Source organism: Egretta garzetta, unplaced genomic scaffold, assembly GCF_000687185.1.
Source record: "Egretta garzetta isolate BGI_Z169 unplaced genomic scaffold, ASM68718v1 scaffold256, whole genome shotgun sequence".
NCBI classification, from domain to species: Eukaryota; Metazoa; Chordata; class Aves; order Pelecaniformes; family Ardeidae; genus Egretta; species Egretta garzetta.
Window position 1 is genome coordinate 2,086,092 of NW_009260073.1, and position 17,114 is coordinate 2,103,205.

The following is a 17,114-nucleotide window of genomic DNA, read 5'->3' on the forward strand; positions in this document are numbered from 1 at the left end:
GGAGAAGCATGGCCAGCAGGTCGAGGGAGGTGATTCTGCCCCTCTACTCTGCTCTGGTGAGGCCTCACCTGGAGTACTGGATCCAGCTCTGGAGCCCTCAGCACAAGAAGGACATGGAGGTGTTGGAGCGGGTCCAGAGGAGGGCCACAAAAATGATCCGGGGGCTGGAGCACCTCTCTTAGGAGGACAGGCTGAGGGAGTTGGGCTGCTTCAGCCTGGAGAAGAGAAGGCTGCGGGGAGACCTGATTGTGGCCTTTCAGTACCTAAAGGGGGCCTATAGGAAAGATGGGGAAAATCTTTTTAGTAGGGCCAGCAGTGACACGACAAGGGGTAATGGTTTTAAACTGAAAGAGGGTAGGTTTAGACTGGATCTAAGGAAGGAATTCTTTCCAGTGAGTGTGGTGGAACACTGGAACAGGTTGCCCAGGGAGGTAGTGGAGGCCCCATCCCTGGAAACATTCAAGGCCAGGTTGGATGGGGCTATGAGCAGCCTGATCTAGTTAGCGGTGTCCCTGCTCACTGCAGGGGGGTTGGACTAGATGACCTCTAGGGGTCCCTTCCAACCCAAAACATTCTATGATTCTATGATTTTAAATTTTTTTTTTTTTTTTTGTTCCCATACAATTTCCTTGCTGGTGCATTTTGACTTGAGGTGTCTATTCCTGAAGTATCTAGCTTTTCTTTCTGTCACATAAGGTGATCTTTTTCTTCCAGTCCTAAGTAACATAACAAATACGCTAGTCATCTTCCACTGCCTTACCTACAGAAAGGGAAGGACCTAGATTATGTTCCTTCCAGACAGGAATGTTGAGATTTGTTGTTGAAATGGTACGGTATATTTCTAGTCTTTATCAAGAAAATATCTTGATTTATTTAGTTTAGCACAAGCACAGCGTCACACAATCAGATTTTAATACTGGACTGGTGATAGACCAGCTTATGTCAGTGGTGGGTGGAGTATTTGGCTTGTTTAATGCTGATAAATACAGACTTTGCTAAGGATGATGGAGATAGTGCTTTACTAGATAACAGTCTGGTCCACAAGAAATCAAGCGTCTTGCTAATATTCATCCATTCCACCTTTGTTATAGTACCAGGTCAGCCCTAACTTAATACTTTACTTTGGTGTAGTTCTTTCTTAGAAAAATGAGTAATTATTGTCTCAAAACATTAATACAACTTACTCCTTAATTAAAATATATCAAAAAATCCTGCTCTTCCAGAAAGTGCCTCCAGAGCTTCTGCCATTTTCTTTCCGTCTGTCTTTGTTTTGAAATGATTGCCTTTGATCTTCAGCAAAAGGGATTTCTAACTGCGCCTGCAGAAGAAAGCCTGAACTAGTTAAAAGCTGCTTCAGCTTCATGGCAGTTAGTCTCTCTAATTATGAAATATCCACAAATTACACCAACAGAGAACACTGCCGACATAGTCAGGAATGGCAGCTGGAAATCTGCGTTGCGTTTAGATACAGGGCGTACTGTTTGCACCTCTTGTGATGCCACTGATACGACCTGCGCTGGTGAGTGTTGACTTTGCCTCACACGGGGATGCCTGTTACGAGGGAACAGTTTGAGGGATTGCAAAATGATGGAAAAATAAATGGTCTCAATTTACTGCGCAAGTTTGTCTGCCCTGAAAGATCTAGATAAATGCTGTAGTTTTAATTTCTATTTAATTGAATGAGGGCTAAACAGCGATTCATAATGGCAGCAATTTGATTACTATCCTTTCCCCTAAAACAGCAATAAAATAAGTGATAAAAATACTAGTTTTGCTAGAGAGCTTGGTCGCCAATTACATGTGCTCTTCAGTGAATTATTTATATTTTTTATTGCCATCTCTTTTCAACATAACACTGTTTTCCTAGATCAGCCTCAGATAGTAAAATAACTTGAACTTGAAATAAAAATGTAATTACTAAAATTTCTAACTATTATGCCAAACTCAGTATCTGAACGATAGCTACAGCGTGGAATTCTTCACTGCTTTATATCAGGTAGCTGGCAGAGGCTGACATTTGGAGAAGGGATTTACAAACAGCAATCTATTACATTCTGTTGGCTTTATTCAGTCTTCTTTAGAATACAAAATGTGTTCACAAAGCTCTCCTAGCCAGAATTATCAGTTAAGTATAGCTGTTCATGGTTTTGTAGAGGTACATCCCTGTTGCTAGTTGTTTCAAAAGAGTGAATTAATAGTTTCATTTTGTGTAACAGACTTTATTTTTCCAGGTTTTTTTGAGTTTTAGCTGCTCTCCTCAGTTATAGTGATACTGGTATGAAGGCTGTATTCAGGTTTTTTTTTATTATAGGCTCCATGTTTCAGCCATTCAGACAAAAATTCAGACACAAGTATTTATTTTTGAGTGAAACTTCAACAGACAATTTCAGCAAGTGGGAATCTCTTCAGACTGTTTTACTCCTTTGTATATTTATTGAAAATGGAAACAACTATCTATACCTTTAAAAAAAAAATCATCTATCTTTGGTACTTTTCTAAAGCCTTACTGGCTTTTTGTGAGTTAGTTGCTTCTCCTTATTTTAATTTTTAAAGATAAATGACTGACATAAATTCGCTGTTTGGTTTCAAAAGGGAATGGTAAGACATTGCAGGCACCCCATCCCCTTGGGTTCTCACTTGTCATTATTTCATTTTTTTCATAATTTTCCCATTCTTTTAATAATGTTCCTATTGTCGCTGCGTTGCTGAGTCTCTGAAGAGATGAAGGGGAGACTGTGTGGTGGGATTCAGCAAGCAGATTCCCCTCCCTGAGTCCTGCAGAGACCAGTGCCAAAGGTTTTCGGAGAGCAGCCCTGTGCCCTGTCGTATTGGACCTCATAAGAAGGGACTATGGTGCCAATTCTAAGCAAGCTTTAGGTAGAGGGGAAGGATCTGGTTTCCTGAGGCACTTGGCAGGTCCTGGTGCAGGAAGGTGATGGAGGCAGGAAAGCCCAGTGAAGTCCACTCTATGTTTTTCAGTTCTCCTCAAATGAAATTAGCTTCTTATCTTAAATCACATCTTTCATGGTTTTAAGTGATCTTCCATTTTAGTCCTCAAAATCCTCCACCACGTCTCTTTTTCTGTAATGTTTTTTCACTAGAATTTTCCCACAGTTCTTCCATAATAACATCCCCATGAATAGCCAGTTTGGGGATCTTCCCCGTACAGACAAAACTTTAGGCTTTGGTCTTCAGTGAGGCAAAACTCCAACTGAAAAATAACAGTCCTCTCTCTGCGACCTGTCCTTTTATATGAATCTGCCTGCAGAAGACCAGCTGTGAACTTCTAACTATGTTGACCTTTAAGCTGGTAGCTTCAGAAGTTGGGTGGTGACAGCTCACACTTATCTTGGGCAGATTTCCAGGTCGCAGCTTGCCGATGAGGACTTGTCGATGTGTCTGTGCCAGTGTGGGCAGATCTAGGATGAGAGTCAGCCTGCTTTGCTAGTGACAGCTCTCATACACCTCGAGATAAGAAAGTGAGGTGAACAATCAGCTGCAATCTGACTGCCCAGTCTTCGGTGGTGAGCGCTGACTTTGGACTTCACCTCTGTAGTGTATGTGGGCGGTGGAGCCATCCTGCTCAGTAAGGTCTTTCTCCAGAAAAAAAGTCAGCTTTTAAAGGTCTGCAGTGCTGTGTGAATCTACGTGCCCCATTTCTATGCAGAGTTTCGAATTGGTTACATCTCAAAATAGTTTTTCCACTGATAATAATTTGACTTTCCTGATGTAGAAAGACAAGTTATATAGATAATATGAATCCAAGTTTCTTAAACTCAGGGTCTGCTGTCTCATACAGCTTAGCTACAGTGGCTCTCTTTTATTCTAGTTCTCTTATTCTATTGTTTTTCTTATGTTGTTTTATGCATTTTATATAAGAAATGTCTTACAGTATAGGCTTTCAGGAGATCATGGTTTGCTGTAATACATGGTAGGTAAACCAACCACAGTACAAAAGGATACATTCTTTTTGTGAATTGTGCTCTGAATTCCTGTAGTAAGCCACGCTTTCTGTATTATCAGAGCAATGGTACTTTCAAAACCAGAAGCTTTATGAGCAACCATGTGGTCCTGATTCATTAACCTTTCACCAGTGAAGAAGTGAAGAAGAACATGGAAAAGGCCAGGAGATGCCAGGTCAAACTTCACCTCCTGGGAATGACTGGGAGGGATTTGGAGTAAAGTTCCTGAACACTGTAAATCCCCTGCCACTGAGGAAGCAAGTAGGGCGTAGTCATCCACAGAGCAAAAGGGACCATTTCCATGCAGTGTTTTTACCTCCAAAGTCTTGCAGATATAAGAGGAGTTCTTGATTTCAGCTGAAGAATTCCAACGTGTTCAGTTCTATTTCCTCTTGGGTTTGTTTCATGCAAGTTTTTTGATGCCATGTCAGGAGAATTGGACTGATGTGCAGACACCTGCTTCTTTTCTCCCCTGTCTTATGGCTGTCACTTTTACAATAAGATTGAGATTGAAAAGGCCATTGAATGTAACAGGATAAGTGTATCAGTGTGGTGCCTTCATTTTGTTCTGGGCTCCAAATACTTCTCTGATAAGGGACCATTCTTACAGTGACCCATGCAACCTTTAGATGCTTTGACTCAGTGTCACACCGTTGAACAGTTTCTTTCAAATTCACAGGAGAATTATTTTACTACTCGTAATTCCTTATTCAAATAAAGAAAAGCCATTGATGTCCTGTAGTAGGTCTCTGATGCCACAAGCACATTCACCTGTCCTGTCAGGTTTTGTATGTTGACTCTTACTTTTATCTTTCTTGTGCTGTATCTCTTGTGGTTTAACCTGGCAGGCAGCCGAGCACTGTACAGATGCTCGCTCACTCCCCGCAGTAGGATGGGGGAGAGAATATCGTGTGAGTATGGGAGTAAGATTCATGGGTTGGGATAAAGACAGTTTAATAGGACAGAAAAGAAAGGGAAAATAATAATAATGATAAAAGAATATACAAAACAAGTCATGCACAATGCAGTTGTTCACCACCCACTGACTGATGCCTAGCCTGTCCCTGAGCAGTGGCCCCCTGATCAGCTTTTTCCTGGTTTATATACTGAGCATGATGTCATATGGTCTGGAATATCCCTTCGGCGAGTTTGGGTCAGCTGCCTGGCTCTGCCCCCTCCCAGCTTCTTGTGCATCTCCAGCCTTCTCAGTCAGTAGAGCATGAGAAACTGAGAAATGCTTGAAGAAAATTAACTCTATCCCAGCTGAAACCAGGACAATGCTGCTCAAGTGGTAAATCAGTAACTTAAGAACTCTGAGTGGCTCTGGGGAAGAAATAGTCTGGTTTGTGCCATGGAGCGTAGAATTATTTCAGGTTATCTTGCCACTTGTGTGTGCATGTGTGTCTGTCCATAAATGTAGGTAGCAGAAATGAGAGACATTCAGAAACAAGCAACTGTGATAAAACACCTAGTAAGAGGTTTGAGGATAGACTAACAAGAAACTTAAATCAAAAAACAGATTAAGAGCAGCAAAACAAAACCAGGTTATTCATCTGTTGTCCACTGAAGGTGTTTTGAAGACTCTCTTTGAAGGCTGGAAACATTGCCCGACCAGATGAGCCACAGCTTATTGGTGTGGTTCCTCCTTTATTCTTGAGGCTTTTTTCCTCACTAGCTGAATTCATGGTGCTGATGTCAGCCTTCATCATGTCTGCTCAAGTGCGGGTAGAAACATCAGTGCAGGAGGTTACATGTTTCTCCCTTGCAGCTTGACGGTCCTTGGAGTAGACTGTAGCAGCTGTTTAAATGGCACATACCATAGTGACACCGCCAAAGCAGTTTAGCTGAGAAGTTTAGAAGAGCACTGGCTCTTTCCCAGCCTCTGGAAAGCACGTACCCGGCAGAAGGTAACTGTCCCTGCTGGGGTACAGCTGGTTTGCACACAGGTGATGCCCCTGCCTTTCTAAAAAACGCTGCATGCTCTTCACCAGTGGCATCTGTTATATGCATCTGTAATCCCAGGTAAATCTGGGAATGTCTCGTTATGATGCAAATTGCTGGTGCATTAAGTTAGTAGGACGTTTGTCGGTAAAGCCAGTATTTCATCTCTGTGTTGGCACTGTGGATGAGTTTTTGATTATTTTTTTCCTACCCCATTATAAAACCAACTGGAAACAGTATGTTTGTTTGTGACAGTCGGGGTGTGTGTAAAATGATTGCTCAGTTCTTTTGTTCTCATCGTTTTCACAGAATCACAGAATCGCAAGGGTTGGAAGGGACCTCGGGAGATCATCTAGTCCAACCCCCCTGCTAAAGCAGGCTCTCCTAGAGCATGTTACATGTTCATGTTCATGTTTTGAACAAGTAGTCTTTTAGATGTTGTAAGTAAACCCAATGCGGATTTTTTGATTGGTGTGGGGGTGTCTCTGTTTTGATAAGATTACTTTGATTAGCAGAAATATATGCTCTGCTACCGTGCATTGAGAACGAAGGTGCTGTGATGAAGAGGATAGAGTACACAACAATTCCAGATTTTTCTTTATATGCTGTGTTTTAATGTACTTGAAGCTAAACCTCATTAGAAGAGTGAGTTTAACTGATGGTATTAGCTGCTATATTAGAACTTTGGTAGGTAGCGTATTTTTTTCCTCTCGTAGGCCAGTCAAATGAGGCTTTGTCACTTTACTTTGAGCCTTAATAATTTGGTATGTTTTTCTGGTGTTCATTTACACAGGAACTGTACAACAGCAGTACCAGCTGTGCACCACTTGTAGACCCGTGGAAGAACTGTTCATGCCTTAGTAACATTCGTTAATTTTCTTCCCCACCCCTGTTCCCAGCAGATATATGGAGTGATCAGTCATTTCAGACAGACCCAGACTTACCACCTGGATGGAAAAAAATCAATGATATTGCTGGGATCTACTACTGGCACATACCAACAGGAACAACTCAATGGCAACGTCCCGTGTCCATCCCAACGGATCTGCAGGGCTCACGGAAAGGATCACTTGGTTCCATTACTCCGTCTCCTACTCCAGAAACTGAGGTAACACACTGTGTCTTCTTGTGGGCTACATACTGTAAAGAAAATTTAAATAATTTTCTGAACTTGCAGGTTTAACTGTTAACTAAACTAAACTTTAGATTATGAGGCCTGATAATATCCAAAGTGTAGCTGTTTGTTGATGATACATCGTAAGTATCTGTTTTCTATGTGCATTTTCTAATGGCCATGCCTCATGAAACATCCTAAACTTTGGATGTGTAGCATGAAATCAGACATATCTCAAATAAATTAGACAGCTAGTGCCTGATTAATGTTAAACTACTGCAGTTCTGTAGCATGTGCTGAAGTGTTGCTGCATTATATTGATACAGGATACATAAATTTTTTGTACGTTATAGCAGTCTTTTGGCTGGACTCTTTGCATCTTCTTTCTTTTTGGTTCACTTGGTGGGAATATCACACAAAGACATGTGAGTCACCATTTGAGACACTAGTTCCTTTACAGGGTAGTTGCTATTGAATAAACATCAAGTATTCTCCAGTGTAAGTCTCTTAACATCCTGCCAATAGAAAATACCTGCACAAGTGGATCACTCTGTTGCAGTCAGTCTTTTAACTAGAACCAGAAGAAGTGCACTCTTCAACATATGCTGAAAGATCAATATGCGATACCGCCTTTTAAAATAATCCTTTGAGGCACAATCCAGGGGGTTGATTGATGTCATATAAGTAGAAAAACAAAATAAATTGTCAGAAAGAAGAGCATGCTTCAAAAAATGCAGTCACTTTGGTTTGGTATGCTGGGAGGACTTCTATGGAATGAAATACTAACATAAAATCAAATTGTTTTGAAATGAATTCTTTTTCAGAAGAAAGTCCATAGTTTTATGAAATAAAGTGAAGTCTTTGTACTAGCTTTGAGTTTTTGATCAGGCAATCCTTAGGGTTTGGTTTTGTTGGTTTTTTTGGTTTTTTGTTTTGGTTTTTTTTTTAGAATGTATTTAGATACGACATTTTTTCTGTTCTTTATTTTGTTGATATATGCACCAAAATAGCTTAAATGAAAGTTAAGAGGAGTTAAGGACATTCAAGTATCTATTACCATCTTGACCCTGAAACTTTTATCCTGTATAGGCTTAAACAAGTACATTCCTGTTCATTATTTTATGAAGATTGCTCCCACATGTTCATAAATGCTACTCATAAGGTTTGCAAACTTGTCCACAACATTTCACTTATGGTTTACATCAGTCAAGCTCCTGTGGAATGTACTGTGCGCCAAGCACACTGGAAATTATTTCTGAGAGGGTTCATAGAGAAAGAACAGCAACTGTTATCATTCAGCTAGAAAACAAGAAAAAAATAGTCCAGAAATGCTGAATATAATGTGCTGCACTTGCTTCCAGTATAAATTCTTGTAATGTACACGTGAGTGATATAACTTCACCATTAAGTATTTTTTTTACTCTAAAATATGGAGAACAGGTCTTTAATTAGTAAGTTGTAAATGTCTTTCACAAAACCCCGGAAATCTGTATCGTTGGTAAGAGGGAAAATGCTTATATTAATTTCAAATGTTTTTTGCCTCTGTTTAAAATGTCTTTACAATGAAAATTTCAGACCCTGCTGGTAATGTGGCAGATGTACCTTTAACATTTCACAATTTTGTTTGCTTTAAATGAAGAATAGTTTGTGATTATAAATAATGATCATTAATTCTCAGCAGCATCATGGAGAATGAAATGTATGAATTGTAACAACATAGAATTTAATACAGTGTAGGTGTATTAGATAAGACATTTGAGGAGTCATTCTAAAATGCCATGTATGTGAGTACGTAGTAGGCTCATCTAGGTTTTGATATGGCAATTCTAATTCAGCAAGGAATTTGATCCAGAAAAGATTTATTCATATACAGTTCTGTGGCAGCATCAAGACCATATAGAGTAGTGTAAAAGATGATACCGAAAATAAGCAAAATTTGTGTTAGTATGATATTGTATGGTTATTTGAATTGTAGGTATAGACGAAAGCATTTGTCTATGGAAGGTTTCTGCATTCATTGATAAGCATCTTACCATTATTTAAACAGTACTGATTTTTTTTTTTTTTTACTTGGTGTTTATGAGGATAGCATTGCAAGAAAACACCAGCAGACTTACAGTAATGGAGTTCTAAATGAGAGCGTGAACTGGGCTCAGGACTTTGTGCACTGCCTAATTCTGAAACTGCTACAAAGAAGGGGCGTAGCTGGAGTTACAATGAGAACTGTTAGAAAAAGTCTTGCATTTCTTGGAACCACAGATGTTGAGCTTTATTAAGAGGGAACTGGAGGAGAACTGCTGGAACTGAGCTGGTTCTTTCTGCTACAGAGCAGTAAGAGGGAAATAAGTCATGGGGTGGGGTTAAGAGATAGGGGTAGGTAATGAAATAATTTATAATCTAGATTTAACAGTGTCAGCTATCATGAATCTTCGGGTTTTGTCTCTCTGCAATCAGTACTTGCCAGCAGCTAATCATCTTCAGATCACTTGCAGGTGGTATTGGTTTCAGTCCCTGTTCACTGCACTGTAGCCTACCCCAGGTACTCCCCCTCTCGCTCCCCGTGAGGGATTCCCCTGGATGTCTGTGATATGGTCAATCTTACACTTCACAAAATATGAAGAATTTGATCTGGTATAGGGGCTCCCAAACACCTTTTATCCCAGCGCTACCATTGGCAGCAACATTTGTGGTGGACAGCTTCCAGCTCCAAGTTGGACCACGTGTGAGCTATGCACTGCTAGTTCCCTCATTGCTGAAGCCTGTCCTCCAAGATAATCTGGTCTGGGAGGGCTGGTTTTGCTCATTCCCATGTGCTAGAATTTTTATTGCTTGCTTCCAAAAAGGTTGGGGAATATATAGGTTTTAGGCAGATGAGAGAGTATAATCTAGGATTGAAGACTGGCATGGGTAGCCTTTCATATCTGTCCCAATAGGCTTGTGGGAGTCCATAAAAAATACTTTTATCTTTATCGCATTTGTCTGTGAAGCATCATGTGCTAATCTTGAGATGAGTTTATTTGGGCTCTACCAGCTTTTGAGTTTGTCAAATAAACATTTAGAAACACCTTCCCCCCCCCGCCGAGTAATGCCTTTTTACCCTTTGTCATCTTCCTTCTTCTCTCCCCCGCCCCCTTTTTTTTTTAATTATTTTGTGTCCCTGTCTCTTAAATGATGTGATATACAGAAGCTTTGCTTCATTTGGTAGAATGTGGCTCACAGCTGAGGGCAATAAACAAAGAACAGATCAAGTCAGCCATTTTTATGTTGTAGCTTATTCTGGATATTTAGCATAAAGAAAAGCTGTTACTGTTGTTGAACAGAGAATCAAAAAAAATATGGGTTGGGAGGAATGATGCTGTAATGAATACAAATGGCAGAAAGGGTTTTAAAAAGGAAAAAAATATGAAAATGTCTTGCTTTTGCACAGGCAGCAAGGCAATTTTTCTTTCACAAGATAATCAGTAAATTTCAATCCAAAGCAATTATGGGTTAAGCATTATGCGAAAATCCTGCAGATTTAACAAAAATGCTAATAAATGCTAAATATGAATAACCTGGAACATTCCTTCCCTTCCTCCCCCTCAAAAGCATGAAAATATATTTTGGGTTTGCACAGATGATTAAATTTGACTTAGTTTTAGATGGCTCTTTTCTCCTGTGTGTTGCCAAATGACTTCCTTTGTGAGTCCTTGTCTTTTGTAACATTCTCTTCCAAATTTTAGAGATTTTGCTGCCTCTTTCCCATTTTTTGTGCAGAGAGAAAGACATAGGGTTTAATTTTCACGAAGAGGTTCTTGGAGATCATGGCAGAATTTGGTGATGGTAGTTGTGTTGTCTTATAGCCTGACTCATCCCAGGCCTGGATCACCTCTAGAAGTTCTTCTGTAGGTAACATAACCACTAGCAGCTAATAATTAATGAGGAGGGGCTTAGGAGGAAAAGCTAACAACTCAGTTAATTCAAAGGCATGTTAGGGAAGACTTACTCCTGGGAGTTGTTTTTCACAAATAATTTTTCCAGTGGGGTTGTACTGAAAACACTTCTGAGGTGAGAGGTCCACCCTGCAAATTAATGCATCGGGCCATATTAATAGGTACTGCTTCATCTTGGGGCTGAGCTGGACAACCTGGGAGAGCTCATCGTAAAAGTGGTCGCTAATTACAGGAATACTGGATTTGATGAAGCCACAAAAAGGTGGCTCTGAGTCTCTCAGCAGCCAGGTCTTCTGTCCCACCTGGCTCTTGTTCAGGACTGTGGGGTTTCTGTCCCTGTGGGGAAGAGAAGAGGGGCAACTCCAACATCAGCTGCTCCTTCCAGGCTTTAGAGAAAGATGAACCTTAGGTTGCTGCAGTGGTAAATGCACTGCTACTTGCTTGACTGTACCAGTGAATGCCTCTTGAAAATGTTGAGAAATGTGAATGGAAAATGAGAGCATGGGTGGTTGGTTTGGGGTATTTTTTGGGTTGTTCTGTTTTTAAAAAAGTTGCTAGACTTTACTTTTTCAGCAAGAAATCTCTCTGCACTCCTTACTAATCCTCCTTCCCTTCACTGTCCTTTTCTTGTGTTTTTCCTCTGTAAACATTTGATTTTACCTTGTATGTATCTTATCCTTGTATATATCATTGTGTTTCAGTATTTCTAATTCCAGTAGTGTTAGGGTTTTTAACAAAGGTGCCAATCAAATGGAAATTCTAATGTTTCCCCTTAATTGTTTTTTATCAAAGGCTGTAGCAGCTGTGGCCAACATTCATATTCAGATTCATTTTGCTTGCTTTTAAGATCATAGTTAAAGAGTAATTTCATTGTCTGTTCCTAATTTATATTAACTTTCCTTGTTTCAATCATTTGTTTTGGTAAGTAACTGTTAGAGGCTTGTCTTCTCTCCCCTTTCCTCCAAATGCCATGGTATAGTGGAGTAATTAGTTGAAGTTTGAGGTGATCTGTTCCCTAACCCATCCTGTAAATATCAATGCTAACAACAGTGTCTTGTGTTTTTTTTCTTTTTCTTTCTTTTTTTTTTTTAATCAATGTGCTTCTTTCTGTGTGAATAATTATGTGTCTAGAAACAGCCATGGAGTGATTTTGCTGTACTGAATGGGGGAAAGATTAATAGTGACATTTGGAAGGCAAGTATATTGTCAGATTTTAGAACCTTTAATACTGTTACCCTTGTTTTTTGCATGGCAGTGGCTGTTTTTTTTCCCCTTTTATTTTTCCATGAATGTCATTCATAAGCTAGGCCAAAGTGAATGGGGGTACTGCTAGGGATGTCTAGCTCACAAACATGCTGCCTTTTCTGATCTTTCCACTTGGGTTGGATTCAGCCTAAACTAGCAGGGCAACTGCCATGATGTAACAAGTAAGATGCCTGCACTGAATGAAATGCAGCTTGAGAATATATGCATGCCTCTTTTCAACTTCAGCCAGAAATACTATCGCTTCTTTGCAGGGAGGATTTAATTTCCCTTTGAAATAAGAAATAACACGGTGGTGTACTTAATACTATATTAATAGCACTTAATACTATACTAATAGCACTGCCTTTATCTCTAGGACCTGCATGCAGCCACTGTGAACCCAGACCCAAGTCTGAAAGAGTTTGAAGGAGCAACATTACGCTATGCCTCTTTGAAGCTCAGGTACAATGACTTCAGAAGTCACCATGGAATGACCAGCTCCATTTTGTGCTGTGCCTGTAATTTTGATATGATTTTCAGATTTATTTTTGTCTTTTTTTTTTTTTTTTCCCCCTGTAACAGGAATGGTCCACAATCTGATGATGATGATTCTTGTAGCATCAACAGTGATCCAGAAGCCAAGGTCTGTAAGACAATCCACAATGGGATACCAATTAAAAAATTGCAATTGTAAATATAACTTGCAAGGTGCAGAATGTCTCCTAGGTTTTGAAATTAACTGTGCTTCTCCTTTTGGCACAATGTGGATTGACCATGTGAGACTAGTTCCATCAAAGGACTTTGCAGATTTAAAGTTTCATTCAGTTTGGTCAGGAAAGTGTGACTTCTTTTAAAATCACATAAGCCAAGAAACTGAGTGTTACAGCTCAGGATTCTACTGTCCAACTGTAATAACTGACCCCTTGCACAACTAAGTGAGTTTTCTGTCCTGAGTGAGAGAGGGTTCTGTTGTTTGTCATGGCTGGATAGCTTCCTGGGGCATTTGGTGACAGAATTTGCTCTTTATTCTCGAGCTTGTCCCTTTTTTAAGTACTCTTCCTTGTTTATGTGGCTGCTTGAACTTGCAGCTAGTAACAAGGAAATTACTTTTTAGAACAAGAAACTTTGTATTTTCAAACAGAGAATGCAACCTAATTTGAGGATGAAATTTATAGAGAAAAATGAGACCATTATGTGAACAAGCACCATAATTAAATTGGAGCCTTTACTGTTGTAACCTAAGGTTTTTGAGGAGAAAGAAGCAGCAGAAGGTTTTGAATGCTTGTATACATATATCCAGGTTTGTCTTGTTGATGGTGTTGCCTTGTGCTTGCTTCCATTATTAAGGATGTATGTGAATCTCTATAATTAGAAATCCAAGTAATTGAAATAAGTGTTTTGGCTGTGCCATACACCTGCAGCAACTGACAGGATCAGAAGCTACTTACATGTAGGAAGACAGGATGTAACAGTGTTAATAATTACAATAGCATTAATGATACATTTTAGGAGAGAAAATGGACTGATCAGGGTACTTAAACTTCTTTGTCATCTTGATTATTTGGCTTGTGATGTTTAAATCAGATGTGAATGAATGTGTTTGGCTTGGCAGGCTGGCAGTTAAAAAGCAAGGGTTTCAGCTGTGCTCGTTACAATGACAAGCACTAAATTCTGAGCACAGAAGGGAGTAACAGTAAATGGAGTTGGAGGAGTGATGAGCATTAGGTAGCAGTCCTCAGAAGCAGAAAGCTGTTCCTTTCAAGATAAGCCTTATGGCGTGGGAAGAATTACAGGGAGATGGCATTTTGATATGTTTGACTTTCCTAGGTGATTTGCCCTGGGTAGAATTAGGAGCCCTTCCTGCATGGAGAACGATGGCAGTATTTGTGTGGGCGAATAACTCGTGTGTCATCATCTTCCTTCCCTCTCTGGCTTGCTCTTTAAACTTCCAAATTTGTGGAACTGATACCCATCCAGTGTCAGGGAAATGGGTCAATCCCAAAAGCTTGTCCTCTTTTGTCTATAACAGCTGGTTTTGTTTCTCCTGTTTAGGCAAAACTATGCTGATGATGCTTAAACGGGAGATCAAAACTGAGCACTGAAGTGTTCGCTGAAGTGACTGAGAGGAGCGAGACGAGAAATAGAGGAAAAACTATACGTGTTTGGGTGTTGTGGTTTTGGGGGTTTTGTTTGTTGGGGTTTTTTTAAATCACTTGAATCCAAGCACCTTACCTGCTGTCTGTCACTGCCTGATGTTGTGCAGGGGTCACTGGTAGTGACCGCGTGTGTGGTGCTGTGGCTGAAGCTCAGCGGTGCTGATGTTGCTTTGCAGCGGGAGAGGCTCTGGGCAGAGCTGTTCAGTGCATCGGCCTCTGCCCCGAGGACAGGACAAAGCAGCTGCTGAACGACCGTACCCATAGGCATGGGAAGTGGTCTGGAAACAGCAGGGAAAATTTTCACCTGTGGAAAATGCTCTGGGATCTTTAATTCTCCCATGGATGGGAAAGGGGTGTGGTAGGTGGATTCCTTGCTAGCCCATTTTATTTGCAAAATATTGCGAGACTGAAAGAATTCTGATAGAATTTGAAACTGATAAGCCGAGACTTGGAAAATCAGATTTTTTAGCCCCTTAGGCTTTCCTCTGCCACATGACATGCCTTAACTATATATGACTGAAGCTTGCTTTTGTATGGTAGCAAGCACAGATACTTTTTCTTCATTTCAGCATAAGAGAAAGATTATTTTTTTTAACTCATTAAACTCTATATTGGAAGAATTTGTTAAAATGAACCTTGTTAGAGATATTTTAAAGATCTTAAACCTATTTAAATCTATTCATGACAGTGGCCAGTACAATTGAAAAAAAATTAAATAAAATAAATTAAATAAAAAAATTTAGTTTCCTCAGTGGCACTAATGCTTTCAGCAAAGGGAACCACACCACCTTGTGGAAAGCTGAAGTAGTTGTCTTCCCCCAGAGTCTCAGCTTCTGCAAAGATTGTAGCACTACAAAAACGTTAGTTTGGGGAAAAGTCTGTCATATCATTCATGTAATTCTTATAAGAAAAGTGATTTATGCAGCAGCACAGTTAAGCATTCAAAATTGTCAGTAAACAACAAATGTTTCTCTATACATCATGTGCTTAAGATGCAGTTCAGAGCTTCATATCCTTGGCATCTAGGTACAGGTTGTCTGCACAAGGCCATAAAACAGAAGGGAAAGTGGGAGAAAGGGGAGAATGATTACATCCAGCTTCTTGATTTCAGTAATTTATTTCAGTAGGAATTTCCAGAAGAGATGGCTCATTGCACTTGACAAGGATCCTAATTCTGCATGTGAAACATGCACAACTGGAAATGAGTTTTGAATTGGTACTTCCCAGGAGACAGATCATAACCTTCCTGGTTAATTTATAGAGCAAGCTGCGCCTTTCTAATTGAGTTTCAAGGGAGGTAAAAAGATGCTTTTACCAGTCCTGGACTGTAAATTCCTCTGGGCTGTCTCTTTTTACATTGTTGTAAAATATGGTGGCCATGTGTAAAAGTATAGAAAGATGCTAATTTTTTCCTTGCAGTTGTGTGAAGAAACCGAACCTCCTGGGGAAACCTCTCTCTGTCCCTAGTGGGATGGGATGAAAAATAGAAAGTTCATGTGACTCAGTTTCTCCAAAGTCTTTTCAAAATTGGCCTGTTTGGCCTGACATTTGGGCTTGCCTTTATTCTCTGCTTTTAAATGTGGATTTCTGCGAAGGCTTAATTTAGTCTTTCTGTGTTAAGCATGAATTTTTGAATTCCCTGTGCACATTAGCCTGTTCAGCAGAGCTTCACTTTCCAGCCTTGCCATTTTAGAGTAGTTTCAGCTATACATCACTGTCTACGAATGGGAAGAATGTATTTATACCTGTGGAAGTACTGGGCAGTTGCTCTAAAAGTCTGTTTTCTACTTTAGAAACCAGTAAATGCTTAGGATTGCAAAAGAAAGGAAGAGAAGGAGACTATTTCCAAGAGGCATAGAGGTAGGAGATGCTGATACCAGGTATTTAAATATAATGACTTATCTGTAGGTGAATGAAAACACAGTTGGAGACATAGGAAATGAGTTGTTGATGAACCTTGGATTACCTGGGCATTGGGGATTAACCAGTTAGGCTCTTTGGAGTCATGTGAGGGATGTTTCTGACAAGCTGACTTGTCAGACCACTTGTGGCTGTTATGAAAGTGGCCTATAAATAGAACTATGGAAATAATTTTACAAAACACCATGTGAGCCCCAAAAAGTTAATATCCATCTCTCTGCTGCTTTTCTTGCTATGGAGGCCGGTATGTGTATTTTGGAGACATCCTTCCTACATTTGCTTGTTTCTGGGCTTTTCCAAAAGCAAATATCCTGGCTAGACACAGGACCATAAGTAAATAATCAGCGTGTCTTCTTGGTGGTGGAGATGAGTCTGATTCCTGATGCAAGTGAAGACTTAGAGAGGAGGAGTTTTTGCCACGTCTAGCAATTCCAAGAAAGGATCATCTTTTCACACTGAAGTCCATAATTCTCCCTCCCAGTCAGAGTAGCTACTAAAATTATGGGTGCAAACAGGGAGTATTCAACATTTTCCAGCAGTTTTGCAGTCCACCTCATGCTGCATGTAATCTTCTCTTGAGCACATGAAACACTACAAAAAGCCTCAGTTTAATTAATTTCAACTAATGGACTCAATTAATTAAATCTGAGGAGTTTATTCCATCTTAATTCTTCTTACCAAAAAAAAGATTAAAAGAAAAATCAGGCATCTTCAACAGTTTTCTTCCAAAATGGTGCTACTTGGTTTCTGGAATGGGATTTTTTTCTTTCAAAAACAGTCCTTGGTTTTCATTACCTAGGAAATAGGACTTGTTACAGGGTAGAGGACTAGAAGAAATCTTTAA

At 39.9% G+C, this 17,114-nt stretch overlaps 1 protein-coding gene across 7 annotated transcripts in view; it reads left to right on the top strand.

The window, feature by feature from the left end:
* Positions 1-17,114, top strand: part of APBB2 (amyloid beta precursor protein binding family B member 2) — a 107,348-nt gene that overhangs the window by 30,937 nt on the left and 59,297 nt on the right. For 2 of the 7 annotated variants that reach the window (XM_009641253.1, XM_009641254.1), the window contains exons 3-6: positions 6,803-7,011; positions 12,081-12,143; positions 12,571-12,656; positions 12,777-12,837. In XM_009641253.1, the coding sequence (XP_009639548.1) occupies positions 6,803-7,011; positions 12,081-12,143; positions 12,571-12,656; positions 12,777-12,837 (419 nt within the window). The remainder of the gene's footprint in view (positions 1-6,802; positions 7,012-12,080; positions 12,144-12,570; positions 12,657-12,776; positions 12,838-17,114) is intronic. The other 5 variants (XM_035896751.1, XM_035896752.1, XM_035896753.1 and 2 more) reach the window with 3 other exon arrangements.